At 39.6% G+C, this 15,140-nt stretch overlaps 1 protein-coding gene across 1 annotated transcript in view; it reads right to left on the reverse strand.

Moving 5' to 3' along the window:
- THADA (THADA armadillo repeat containing) overlaps nt 1-15,140 on the reverse strand; it is a 215,153-nt gene that overhangs the window by 26,572 nt on the left and 173,441 nt on the right. Inside the window, exons 33-37 of the mRNA XM_053972850.1 lie at nt 8,461-8,873; nt 7,990-8,111; nt 6,533-6,605; nt 4,546-4,690; nt 1,285-1,413 (exon numbers count right to left, since the gene is read on the reverse strand). Coding sequence (XP_053828825.1) covers nt 1,285-1,413; nt 4,546-4,690; nt 6,533-6,605; nt 7,990-8,111; nt 8,461-8,873 — 882 coding nt within the window. The remainder of the gene's footprint in view (nt 1-1,284; nt 1,414-4,545; nt 4,691-6,532; nt 6,606-7,989; nt 8,112-8,460; nt 8,874-15,140) is intronic.

The following is a 15,140-nucleotide window of genomic DNA, read 5'->3' on the forward strand; positions in this document are numbered from 1 at the left end:
TCACTTCAGCTTTACAGCTGTAAGAGCAAGCACTGAGGTGACCTTAGTATTAATTAGGAGACAGAGGACAGAGCTCTCATCCAGTTACAGGAAAATATCCCTTGGCACCAGGATGCAACAGGAAGAACGGAGAAGATACAGGAGTCAGAGAAACAATCCAGCACTGCCTTATTTGGTACACCCAAAGAAAGTACCATCTTGAGACACTTGAAGATGCCCCAAAGGCCAGCACTGGGGACCTGAGGCATGTGCACACAGAGCCCATTGATACTCAAGAGAGCTGTAGCTAGGACTAGAGAAACTGTCAGAGCTGTGATGCCAGTGCTGGAATCAGAGCTGTGGGATTTAACAGGAACAGGAAAGCAGGAAATCTCTCCTTTTACCTCCTTCCACTACATAGCTCAGCGCCTGAACAGTGCCAGATCAAAACCATACTTGCCACACGAGCAGATTCCTGGCTTCTTCTATCTACAACAGTGGCAAACATAATTTTACTGCCTTTTCTTAATTTTTTTTTAAACCACAGAGCTGCTTTATCTCCAGCCTAGCAGAAGTTCACATGGAGAGGGCTGACTAAGCAGACAAGTTGATACAGGCATTACTGAGTAGCACAGACCAGGGACCACCAGAGAGAGATGAGTTTGGTAGTAAGCTCTAATTTATTCACAACATGGAAGAATGTGTCAGCAAAGACTCTCAAAGTGAAGCACATTAATTAGTTAAGCTTACTCAAGTTTTGTGGCTATTTTAAAATTAACATGGTTGAGTAAATTAGGGCAAGCAGACAAAAAGGCCCACATCCTTAAAAGCACATTGTGGGTATGTTGTGAATTGTCTTTGTTGATCTGGATCTAAATGGATTTCAAGGTCTAATAATGAATCAATGAGTTGAATACTGCTTCCTAGATTCCTATCTGTGATTAGGCTCTTATAACAATGTGGGATTCAAGGAGTGTCTTGCACTGCATTATTACACCAGAGCTGGTATTAAAGAACTTTCAAACTGAGATTATGTGAATATTGACTCATCACAGCACAAACCATAAAGCTGAGTCCTGCTGTTGTCTTTTTTACATCTCCATGTAATAATATGCAAATTAAACCAAGAACAGTAAAAGAAAAATAATAAAGCATGGTGGGCATAATATTTGCTGTTATCTTTTATGGTATGTATTTATAGGAGATGGATGAAGTACCTTACAGTTGGCAGGAAATTTGTGATGAGAAGAGAAACACTTTTGCCTCCCAAGCATTCAATAATATTTAGAAGTAATGTTAACATACCTCCTTCATTGCTCTTTTTCTCTGACTGTGCCACTTGTATCACTTCAGCAGCAGCATCCCTTACTACCAAGTCTTCGTTCTGCAGCAGTAGAATCACACATTTCCACAGACCAAGGGTATCAGACAGTCCTATATTTATTTGTGGAGAAAAATTAGAGTTCTATTTCTTATATGCATTCAAAAAAAGTTAGAGAGCTCTGTTTCCACACCTAAACACAAGACATGAAAGGCATTGGCAAATCACTGGGAAAAAAGACTGGCAACTGAAGTATTTTCAGCATCTGTAAACCTTATCTAGGTGGCAGACTCAGCTTGGTTTAAAACAGTGGGCAACAGATAAGAGAATGGGCCTCTCTACCTGGGTTCAACTTTAGTCATGAGTGCTCTCCATTTTCTACAATTTCTAGGAGTGCAGAATTCCTGTTCGGCAACTTCAAAAATTCTGTGGCTGCAGATTGATCACTGACCAACACACACATCACGGACTTGCTGCTGTAATCTGCCTGGAGCAGAGGCTGCCAAACCAAGCTTTCTTCAGATACTGCCAGTAGTGCTGGACAGAAGTGCCACTCCCTGCTGGAAAGAGCAACTGACCACACCTTCCAGGGATCTACCCATCACCTCCTTCTCCCCCATCTACCTGTCCCCAGCACTCACCAGCAGGCCCTGCCAGCCTTACACCCATCCTCTGTTGGAAACAAGTTCAATCCCTGGGGTGATTACACGTACACAGCTAAGGCTAACCTGAGAGAAGTGCCCAAGAGGGAGGTGCTGATCTGGTAACACCCAAGCAGGCAGATAGCACACACCACCCCAGTGGCAATCCACATCTCACAAGCCATGCTTCCCTTACAGACCCTCATGCTATTTACTGCTGCCACACCATGCATGCCTAGCTTAAGTCACATGTCTGTACTCCTAGATTTGCTGGTGTATTTTTAGTTGACTTTTCAGGTCTTGTTGAACACCCTGATTAAAGGAATCCACTGGAAGCTCACTTTTAGATGCAGCCAGCTCTTAGATATTACTTTCTGGTGACCACAGACAACAAAAGAGTTGTGTTTCATTGCTGATTTTCTTCTACCATGTTTTCAGCAGTTCTATCAGAGATTTGTATTACAAGGCTAGCCAGACAACTGTATTTCACTGCTTGGCCAAAGTAAATTGCTCTAGGCTTTACTACACAGGCAGAAGAAGCATTCCTGTATTACCTGTAACTTCCCTATGTGGCAATGTCATGAAGTATAATTATTTCAGAAAGAAGTTGCTTTTTTCCTAGCATGACACACTCAATAATGTTATACTGGTACAGCTAGGGCAGAATAATTATTCCCTTACAGATTCAGTTGCCAGATTTCCCACCTAAACAAGTTTCTACTGTATCTCCAGAAGCAGTGGAAGTTGCAAAGGGAATTTGCATAAAGACTTTTTCTGAACCCTCAGGCAGCTTGATGAAGAGATGATGTGGTCACCCAAAACATACAGACAGGTATTCACCCTCTTTCTCTTAGGAACATAGTAATGGAAGCTCTTGGGACTGACTACAACTCCATTTCATACAACCACAGTTTCCTTTAACTCCTACTTTTTACTATATGTGGTCAAGAAAGCTGATGCAGAAGAAGCATGGAAGTCACAGCTGTTTACATGCACACAACCCCTTTAAGGGAATTATTCTGGGTTTGTATCGCTCCTACTGATCACCAGCCCATGCCCTTGATTTTCCAACCTCCTCACTGCAGTACTGACAGTTTCACAGTTGTGAAGATCTCCAGATTGACAATTCTAGGTACTATGAAGGGTCAGCTCTGCATCTTTCTTCCCCTGGATGAATTTTCAGAGTAAAGAGCTAATTCAGACTGTTTGGCCACTGAGGCCTTGGGGCTCTATTTTCTGGGCTGTTTGGGGAACATTTATTTTTGTTTACTTGTCTGGTTTCATTTATTTTGTTAGGATTTTACACAGGATACAAACTGCTGCTATTTTTTATTTCAGACCTTCACATCTGCCTGACTGGAAAGCATGGAAATCAGCAACTGTTTTGACAACATCAAAGAGGAAACTGTTGTCCATCATCTATGGACCACATCCACATAATAACAGATGAGTAGCACAGCATTTGGGAGTTTTTCACTCCAATACTTCCACTCTTTTAATGTGAAATAAAATGGTAATGATGTCTGTATTATGAAGAGCTTTATCTAGATGGTGAAGGTTAAGATTTCCAGAGCTGATACTATGAACACTTAATAGTGCAATGTCTACCTCATACAGATTTAGCTCTGATGAATGTTACCAATACCTCTTAAAAGGCACATCTCAAAATAGCAGCTGATTTTTCCCAAAACCACTATCTACAGATTAAGAAATACACTGTTCTTTTTGTATAGGAGATATTTGTATCCAGGTCACATGGATGGACTGAAGCTACTTAAACTAAAAACATTTACATAACTACACTGGAATGAAGTATCATGGAGTTAAAAGTATCTAAAACTGTCTGTCCTGTTCAGGATGCAAAAGAATTTCTTTATCATCTAGTACTACCTATTCTTGCATATCTCCTGGCCCTTTAGTCATAAAATTCCCCCATTTTCTAGTCACAAAAGGCAGGGGGCAAAAAAAAGCTAAAAGAAAAGCCCCATCTATTCTCCAGAACAAAACAGAGTTTCACTTAGCTTTGCTTCCCAGTCACTAAGGTACTGTTGAATAAGGCCATGTAGGTTTTGTTTGTTCTCCTTCTTTCTTTGTTTTCTAAAGAGACAGTCTAATGTTAACTTAAATTAAAAATCCTTATACCTGGAGATATAATGTGATCCAAATATTAATCGTTCTTATAGTAGAACGTGTCTCTCATTTCTAGACTGAAGCCCTTCAATTCAACATCCAGCCAGCACAGCTTTGTTACACTCCCAGTGTTAAACTAAACTATGTCCAGCTCACCAACAGAGTACTGCAGAAAGATTCAAACCACAGAACAATTGCAAGCCAGTAATTCTGTACAGCAGTGTATAGTGACCTGGAGACTTAACAACATCTCATATGCCCCTTCTGCTGAGTTATTGCCAGAGCTTGGGCACACATGCTTTTTCTACCAGAATTTAAATAAATCTGTATGTTTAGTAATTAAATCCTATTAAAATTTTCAAAACCCTCTGTTTGATGTAATTATGTTTTGACTGTGCATACACATACATTTGAAATCATGTTTTAATGGATTTCATCAAAAAAGATCCAGAAAATTACTTTCAAGCTACTTACCAAGAATGAGCTTCTCACTGCTCAGAAGGAATGATGTTATACTTTGAAGAACGTCAGCAGCTGCTAACAGCATCTCTGTCTCTTGCTCATCTTCACAAAAATACACTATCAGCTGAACCCATTTTTTCAAGACTTCTTCTGAAATCTGGAGGCACAAGACATGTGAGAAGTATGACGTACCTCTTACCATCACACTGAACTATGGCCTGTCTAAAGGAGATTGCTCATTAGTAAATGCCCAGTTTTTCCAAAACTGGGTGAAACCCACGTGAGCATTTAAAAGTTGGGAAATTTTCTTTTACTATACACAGGCAACTTTTGACTTTGCTCCTTCACAGCAGACTCACCAATGACTACACAAGTCAAAGCGTATTTTTGTGTCCTCAGTCCTTCCACACACACTAGCCAAGGGCAAATACACTGGTCCTTTGCTGAATTTCACACAGTTCCTCTCTGCCCATCCCTCCAGCCTGTCAAGGTCCTTCTGAAGGGCTGCAGAGCCCTCTGAGGTATCATCCACTCCTCCCAGCTTTGTGCTGTCAGTGATTGCTGAGGAGGCACCTGCCCCTTCACACAAGTCATTGATGAAGAAATTAAACAATACTGGGCCCAGTATTGACCCTTGGGACACCACTAGTGACAGGCCTCCAACTAGACCCTGTGACACTGCTTATGACCCTCTGGGATGTGCCATTCAGCCACTTCTCAACCCACCTCATTAACTGAGGAATAAATGAAACTTCAGTCATACTCTGCCTCATTCTGCCTGGTACATGGCCATGTACCTGCACTGCACAAAGGGACACAGCCAGAGCATGTCCTACAGATTCTATAAAGGGTGAAAACAAATAATAAAAATCTCCCAAGATGTTACAATGACTCAAATTTCAAGCAGACACGTGGGTGGACTATCTAGAAAGACAGAACTTAACTTTTACTTCATGGAAGAGAAAATCCCTTCCACAGATGTAAATACTGAATGCAAGCCCGAAGAAAGAATTTAGATGGAAAAGGATGTACCTGGTCTTTCCCAAAGCCAAAACCTCTCTGTAGGTATATCTTAGATCTCCCATGATTTATATGCTTATTAGAGAAAGCTGCTGCACCATTTCTATTTAAGATTTCTACAGCATTTTTCATTAATTCCTCTTTGTTATGTTAACTTTAAGTACCACACTATGCCTTTCCTTTAACAAAAAAAAATTTAATATCATAATTCATGTTCCTCAATTCTTGTGTGCAAATCGGATTTTATATTTTTTTAATGAGACATGGTTATTAGCATATAGTAAGAATCCGTTCTGCTGCTCATTCTATAAAAAATAATAGCTTTGTAAGGAAAATACTCTTCCTTTTAAAACAGCTCCTGAGAGTTTTGTTTGTTTTAAAATATCCACTAAGTGGATATTTTTTTAAATATTTGAAAATATTTTTTAAAACGTCTAGCACTAAAGCTGCTTTTGTACTGCTCTACACATACATATGTGACATCACAGACTGACAATTTAAAATCAAAAGAAATCTGAGCTGGCTGGGAACTGCACCCAACCACTGCTTCAGCTTTGTGCCTTCCCACCCGATGTGCTCTCCTGTGGGCTCTCCAAAAATCAAGAAACCACAACAAAGCTGCAGTTCAGTAAATGGGCTGGATTCAGAACAAGCATTAAACACCGCAGGCATTTCCCTTTCTACGTTATAGTGACCATTTTGGATGAGCTTAGAAGCTGAAATTACTCCATCAAAATATTTATGTATGAATTTAACTTGAAATTACTTTGAGAGGGATGTACTGAGATGATATTCATGGCTGTGCCATTTCAGAACATGGCAGTGTATTCAGAGAGGAAGACATAATGATGAATATGTCAAATATGATGAATGGACACAAGAAACACAAGCTTAGGGCTTGGATCTAAAAAAGCCATATTTATGCAATCTCTAAAAACTCCACAATTACAAAACCGTTAACCAGCTCAATTTCACTTACCTGCTGATGGTTCTGCAAAAGGTGGATAATCAATTTGGAGGCAAATTTGAGAGCTATGGTTTGACCTTCAGGGCTGAAAAGAAAAGGCAAAGGATGTATCAAAAATCCAGTTATTTCTGTCATCATTTCGTCTCTAGAAGAAAACCAGCCAGCTCTTAATTATTTCTGATTATCACCAATGGATATTTTTCAAGCTGAGCACCTGAAGTTTTTACATTAGAGATCTAGATGTTAGCTAAGTTCTCAGCTGACATGCAAATGAAACATGCCCTTACTTTCATTCTTTCATGTTTATTTTCTATTTACATACTTCTCATAGTAGAATACATTTGAAAATGGAACCTGAGTCAAATAAACCAGACATTATTTTAAATTGTGAACAAATGCATCCCTTGAAGCTAGTGCTTAGCTGCAGGAATATCTCTTGTACAGCTGCTACAAATGCTCCTAGTGCAGAATATGCCTACTGCCAGCTGCCAAGCCTCCCTGCTGCCTAGCAGGATCTAAGGATGTTGCTCTTGGCACCATGGCTTTTGAAGCCTATTCCCACCATTGGGAATGGCAACACCTGAGCAGCAAGGCCTGCTATTTCAGCCACTTCCCTCTAACAGCACCAGTCAGTGTTATTTTACCAACAGTATCTTACTTCGTCCCAGAAATGACCACTCCCATCATCATCACTTGAACAACTTAGTGCAAATCGGCAGCAAATATGCACAGCCATAAAATGCTGTTCTACACTCTGTACCCTCTATATCCAATGTTTGTAACACAGGACTGCAATGTTTACATGGCTTAAAAAACTATCAGAAACAGGATGTCATACCCTTAGTTGGGACACTGTAAGCCTGTTTGTGCATTCCATTATGAATGCATGGGCACAGCTTCTAATTCAGTAGGATCTACAATCTGGCTCCAGATTTTCAGTGCTTTCTGCTGACTTTACAGTCTGTATAAGGAGTGCAAACCCTAAGGATTAGGATTAACCATTTCTGCCAATCCAACAAGTTAAATGAGATCTGTCGTTCTTTCTACAAACCATCTGCCCATAAACCAGGATAGGAGGGATGGCAGATTCACAGCAAATGAGTGTATGGTTGGATCATTAATACTAATTGTTAATTCTACAGTAAAGTGGGTGTTCCCCAATTACCACAGTTCAGGAAGAACTATGCTCACTGGCTGTCACTGGACAGCCAAAGTAACTTCTTGTTTCAGGAACTGTACAACTGGACATTTACAGGGTGCTAATATGACTTGTAGGCCTTTTTAGTAATTCAGATAAAGGTCTTACTTCTCTGAAAAATTCTCATGAACCCACTTTATTCAAATAAGTCACACTCTCTTTTCTGAAACACAGATTTTTAAATGAAAGTGCAGTCCCAAACCAATATATTAATGTTCAACATTGAAAGTTTTTAAAATGGAAGTATTTCAACATGCATGACAGACCATACCTGCTGGAGTTATCTGCAAGGTTTAAACTCCAGGTTAAGAGCTCAATTGGATTCATTTTTATAGAGCATTCAGTCTTTGGAAGCACATTTCTGAGATCCATATTATAAAGAATTTCCAGCACCTGCAGACACAATTCACAAACAAAGAATTTACAGACAGTTTCAAGAGGAATGTGCACATTTGAGATCAATAAAACACTGACTTAAGCTCCACTCCAAGAACAAAAGGATTCTCTCTGGACAGTTCTAAGAAAGGAAAGAGGAAGTTCTTGCTTTGACACAAGAACATCTGTTACAAAATTACTGCACAGCTCCTGTTCAGTGTCAAAAAACCCCAACTAGTCACGTACTATTTAAAAAGCATAATGCATGTTTGAAATATATATTTAATAATTAAGATTGTTATCTAAAAATTAAAAAGATTAGTTTACTGAAAACATACAAAATGTCAATAAAAAAGCACCCTCTTACCTTGCAAAAACACTGGGGATTTGTTTCCTTCAGAGCCATTGTGAGAAGAGTGTCTTCCAAACCAGTGGGTAAACATAATACACCTCCTCTTCCTTCTGCAATCTGCTTGGAATTTCTTTGTTTCAGGCACAGCAGTATTGCTTCCAATGCCAGCAGACGCACTTCATGGAACTCACAGTGCAGGAGATGAGCTACTGACAGTGAAGGCTGGGCCATTTCCTTTGCAGCAGCTGAACCACAGCTCTGCATGTCAGGACCTGCAGTCACTGACAGCACTGATATTACAAGTTTGGTGATGCTCTGGAGATACTGTATCAGCCCTGGTACTGCAGATGAGTAGGGAATACCAGACACCAATTCAGAATCTGAAATGACTCTTTTCATCTCTTCCCAAAAGTCAAGCAATTGCATTCCTGGAATGAGAGTAACACTTAGTAGAGTGAACAAAGAGATGATGTTACCATCTGCTCCAGACTATGAAGTTGACATATATCAAGTATGCAAAAAGTATCATTAGGTAAATTCAGGCATGGAATGAAAATCAGAGTTCTCCTTCATTTCAAACTGATTCCAAATTATAAAAAAGCTTTGCTAGATATCACCTGTATTCCTATTTAAAGCAAAAGACACAAGAACACAAAAGTTTTCTGAGAACTATGATTGTTCAACACATAAGCTGAAAGTTTCAAACAACTTAAAAAATGCTACAGTACCTTGCAGATTGCCTAAAATCTTTACCAATTACATTTGTTTCCTAAGTATTTACTTCAATCAAGCTAGTAATATAATATTGCAAATTGTACAAGCCTACCATTTCTACCATTGCAGAAAGCAATTAACACAAATAAACTATTAAATATATGTGGGAAAAAATGTGGATAGCTAGCTCTAAAATCAGAGACCAGACTGAACAAAGTGCTGTCTGTCAGACCACTCAGCTGCAACTTAAATCAGCAGAAATTATGACAGAGGCCATTCTGATAACATTGAAAATCTCATGCCTTCACAGTTTTAGTAAGAAAAAATTGCTATTAAGAAGATGCCCCTTTGAGATAAATAGACCTGTCCTGTGTGTATCAGTCTAAAGAATTTACTCAATTTAAAACCCAGGATACTTATCCTATTCTTATTCATTTTGAACAGTCAGTATGGCTAAGAAAACAAAGGAGCTGCACTGTAACCTCTCTTAGGTATCAGCACAGGAACTGTGACAATTCAGCCATTTACACTGGTGCAACCTTGTCCACATGGCCCAGCACAGCCTGAGAACCTTCTTTAGTGCTTGGCCGCCTCCTGGAGCGAACAAAGAGGCCACTGCCATCTGTGATACCAGAGGGTTTCAGGCTTTAGCAGAGCTGGCAATGTAGACACAAAATGAAAGAAAAAAAGTCATCAATGGTCCTATTTCACATCCCATAGACTGAAATACTCATGTGCCCTGAGTTCAACCTTCTCCATCATCAGCAGAAATAAACTATTTTATAATATTGAAACCATTTTGCCCAGTTTGGTGTCTGTATAGCTTGTACTGCAAGAAAATGAACATGCTATACTCCACAAAATTCAAATGCAAGTAAAAGAAAATCACAAAAGAACAGAGAACAGTGCCACTAGTGCTAGGGGATGTTGGAAGTTTAGGGTTTTAAAGGTAAAATGCACTAAAAGCAAATAGAAAGATTAAACAAACTTGCATTTCTTCAGTATCTGCAAGAAGACAATTCATTTCCATGTAACTTTGCTATTTGTAATTAAACACTGAGCACTGCTAAAAGCCTGTCCAAATAGTCCTACTAAATTCCCGAATTTGACATGAAGCCACAGCACAAATATAGATTCATTTTTTTGTCCATGAAGACATTTCCCTAAGCCTTCTATTTACAGTTAAATATCCTGCCCTTTCATATTCAGATTCTTCTAAAGCCATCTTAATTTGTTTGACATTTATACAGAAAGTTGACATGGTTGTACACTGTCTAGCACATAAGACACAACCATTTCAGAGTAATTCTGGACACGCTTCAAAGAAATGTAGTATTGGTAAAAAATTCTCAGTCATATTGCCCAACTGCTAGCTCTGTCATTCACATTTTTGCTATAGTTTCTTTTCTGAAGGTACTTGATACAGTCAGAGGAACTCCAGAATCAGTGCAAAGCCATCTCACAGCATTATCCTCCACGTGACACATCTGACTTCCATCTCATAGCAATACAAACTTGTATCTTTTACTTGCTACATTTCTAAACCCCCTCCAAACACACCGCTTTTACACACTGGCATCACAGCATAAACTAGCTATAATGCCCGTGTCACACGACACGTATCCAACTGCCAGAATTCCTTAATTTCTGAACCGTCTGGTTGCCTTGGAGAGGGATTAGGCCTTCGTCTCAGTTATTACACAGCCTGAGTCCACAGACAGCAGTTTAACAACAGAAATAATCCCAGGCAGCTGAAAGAAAAAGGTTCAAGGTCAAACACCTCAGTTCAAGAAGAGAAACAGCCTCAGTTTCGGAGCACTGCACTGTGGTAAGCACATTACTTACCACACTGCACCCTCTCAGGTTCCGACCTGCTCCCCTCCTCAGCTGCCTTTCCACAACACACACATCAACTGGCTCAGCTCTTCAAACCAAGGGTGTATTTGTAAGTATATTGCAAGGGAAGTGCTTTCATCTCCTGTGCACGTTGCTTTACACTGAGGTAAGCTACATGCAAGCAGCAATGGGAAAGCTGGCAGGATGGAAGGATCAAAGCTCCAGAGCAGAGAAAGGGAGAGTAGTAGTAAGTGCACACAGAGAGATATAGAGAGGGAGCAAGAGAGAGAGAAAAAAAAATTAGGGGAAGGGGGGAGGGTGTCTTCCATTTTGTTGGTGTCAGTGCTGCCTACTTTGCCAGAGCCTGCCACTCAACATCAGAGAGAGTGGTGACCCTGCCATGGACTCCAGGAGCTGGCCATGCACTGACCTTCCAACTCAGCAAACTTCCATTTGTATTTTGCAAGGCCAGCACAACTTATCTTTATGTCTTCATCTCTGAAGGGGAAAACTACTTGCATACAAAAAACATAGTGGAGCTACTCACTCCCAGAACTACTAGCTTGCAGAAACTGTGATATAAGAGTATCACAGATCCTCTTTTTCTGTACATATCAACAGATCCTTTTTTACTGTACATATCAAATACTTCTGCTTTGGAAGCCTTCTGGATGACTTCTTTTTTTCCCATGCAATTGTGAAAGACTGGACACTGTGGCTCATCTATATTACAGAAAGTCTCTTTAAAACTGGATGTCTCAATGGCAAGGCCGTCAGCAAAATAAGACTGTCTGAATATTTGCTTAGCCTCAGCACACCAGAAAGCAAATCCTTCTGCATTCATCTTGTGCTCCACATGCTCTCCAACACTCTTTTTTTCACACAAATATGTACAAAAGGAAAGAATGCCCCTGTCTTATTACAATGCAGTGGAAATATTCCTGCTTTCAACTTCATCACTAAGAAGTCTTTCCAGGCTTTCATGTAAATGTTTTCTCATCTGCTTAGCTTTTTAAGTAAACTCTTTCCTTTGGCTTACATCAAAATATCCAACTAAACCAGAAAACCACAGTGGTTCCCAAAGTAAATGTCAGCCTCTGTTGTTAAGACACAGTAACGACATACTTTTATTTACAAACAAACATCACTGTATAGTTTGAATGACCAGCTGCTGCTGCGAGAAGGGAGAACAAATTTTGGCTGACCAAAGAAGGGTCCTGGCAAACAGCAGTCTCTCCAGGATGCTGACAGATGCAAAAGAGCCCTCAAGAATTAAGTGGATTTAATTTTATTTTTTCCCCCTTAAGGATTGCTTCACTTGTAGGACAGGAAGAATTTCAGCCTGCTTCTAGTACAGGAGACATCTTACACAACCACTTAGTTCTCTTCAACACCCGACACAAATATCCTCAGTCCCCCACACTGATATATGCACACATCATCTATGTCACGGCATCCAGGTTTGAGGGGCAAATCCTATTTGTGATCAACTGATGTTCTGTCATGTATATGAAGTAAAACGGTCTTTCACCATCTGAAAATAAAGAGGAAAGGAACAGGAGCAGAATGGAATTAGCGGACTGGATGAATCTCCAGTTATAAACCTCCTCAAAATTTAGCACCTCCCAAACCTGCACCCTGCCTGTCTTTCTTCTGCTCTTCCCTGCAGTGGCAGGCAGGACCTATTCAGTCTGTTTCCAGAGTAAGCAGATACATAGAGCAATGACAGAAAAATGTCCCTGCTCAGGGAGTAACAAACTATCAGCTGATGGGCATCTCAGCTGATATTTCATCTCAGAGGCACTACAGTCTGTTCAAAAGTGAGAGAAGTAATCTGAATTCCTGCCATATTTAAATCTAAATTTGCTCCACCTCCTTGCAGAGTTAATACATTTCTGTAGGATTTGGTAATTTCACAGTGATTATTTAGCTTCTGCCAAGTGGACAACTCTTCTGATCATTAGGCATTACTGTGTGAGGGACTTCTGTCTGTACATGTGATTAGTATAGCTCTAAGTATTTGTATCTAGAGAAATATTGAGATTAAATCCTGTATGCAGGCCCTCAAGCATCAAAACCATCTTCCATGTTCCTTCCAGAGGCTCCAGAAAAAAAGAACAATGAAGCAGAAAAGGGGGGGGGAGTTACTACCAGCATCAGAAAACTTACTGACACTCTACAAGGGCAGACAAAAATTGCAAGAGCAGCAATAAAACGCTGCTGTGCCTGCAGTGTATTGTTATGGGAAGGGGCTCTGAGCATCAAAAATCTGGATATTCATCATTATTCAACAAGACCTGCAAGAAAGCATAATTGTTTATGAACTGAGGTTAAAATCCACTCTCTAACTACCATCCACAGAGATCTGAACAGATCATATGAATAGGGAGTAGGCTGAGAGGTAATCAGTGCCAAGAAGAGATTTTCCTAGACAAATACTAAGGAAAAGTATTTTCCTTCGTATTTTTCCTTTTTATTAAAAGTGGATTAGGCAAAGTCACTGCTAAATGGAAATAAAACCACTAAGAGAACAGCCATACTAAGGTGACTGTTGACGATCATAAAAAGGGCATATTTTAAGCAGAATGTTTTCTTTTAAAGACATCTGCAACTTCTTCAACATCAGAGACTAGGCATCAGAACTCACAATACAATTCTAAACTACAAACATGACTGATTACCAGAATCCACAGATAATTTATTGTTGCGGAAACAAGCATCCCATTGCATTTTGTACTGCTTAAGGGAAAGTTTCCAAAGGAAAAAAGAAGGGGAAAAAAATTATATCCCATTATATCTGGACACTGAAACAGCTATGTTTCTTACAGGTATTTTGCCTTACAGTTTCTCTCTGGCCCAGCACTGACTTTTCCAGTATTCTGCATTCATATAAAATCATAAAACCCCACGGAGACAGTGCAAGTCAGTCAGTGGTACATGTTGGAATCTAAAGAGAACCTGATTTTGAAAGAACGAGCAGTCTCTGTCTTCACGTGGGGACAATATTAACTGCTAACATTAATGAACATGACCAATTCCACTTCCCCCTAGTGTCACTTACTTCATGGAACACCTTTCCATACTCCCTGTTCAACACAGCATTCCAGCAGTATCATGCCTGCCTACCCTCCACAACCCTCCTCTGATCACTGTCTCTGCCATCATTCTAAAAACACTTTTACTTTCCTCCTCCTCCACCTGTGTCACAAGTTCTGCCTCCAACGTTTCTCTGACAGCTGCTGGCATTGCAATATCCATCTCCTTTCTCCAAAAATTTATTCTTTTCAGCCTTGGCCCATTTTGTTCTTCTGCCTCACACGAACTTTTGGTCAGTTTTTGGACCATCTTAACATCCTTGACTTGTTCTGCCTCTGGCATTTTACTGTCCAGGCAACTCCCAATCAGTCCCTGTGTGTCTTGGACTTCCAACAATGCCACCCTCAACTTCCTAATTCTCCTGTCTGCATTGAATTAGAACACTTGAGTACCTAAAAATATTTCCTTTCAACTCGTCTAATTTAATGTTAGTAGGCACAGCGCATTTGGATCATCCTATAAATGTTTTAAATCTTTACATTCCTTAGCTCAAAATAAAAACTTTTACCCAGTGCCACAGTCAATATACCAGCAAACTCTATATAATTTCTGATATAACAAACAAAAACTGCCTTCAATTTGTTAAGAGTAAATTTAAGTATAATCTAATTAGACCAAATAACCAAAACACACATTAACAAGCTGCCAGTGTTTTTATTCAAGTAATTCTTTGGCCACACTTCTTAAGGATCTAGATAAAGAAAATTAAAGTATGGCTAAAATAATCAACCTAGTTATCATTCAAAAATCTTCAGTTTGTAAGTTAGCCTGCAGGAAAAACTTGGCTACCATGCAGCTTCTTTCCAAAATAAGAAAATATTAGGAACTATGATACAGAAAACAATGTGGCCACAGCCTTCAAATGCTATTTAAAAGACCTTCAAATCAAGTAATTCAGGCAAACATTTAAGAGATTCCTATATAAAGAGCAATTTGTGCTTGCATTGCAAAGCACTGCAAAGCATTCATAAGTTTGATAACCCATATTATTTCTATCACTGTATTTTATAACTTCCAATTAAAAAGGACAAATATAACCAAGAGAATGG

Source organism: Vidua macroura, chromosome 3, assembly GCF_024509145.1.
Source record: "Vidua macroura isolate BioBank_ID:100142 chromosome 3, ASM2450914v1, whole genome shotgun sequence".
In the NCBI taxonomy this organism is placed as follows: Eukaryota; Metazoa; Chordata; class Aves; order Passeriformes; family Viduidae; genus Vidua; species Vidua macroura.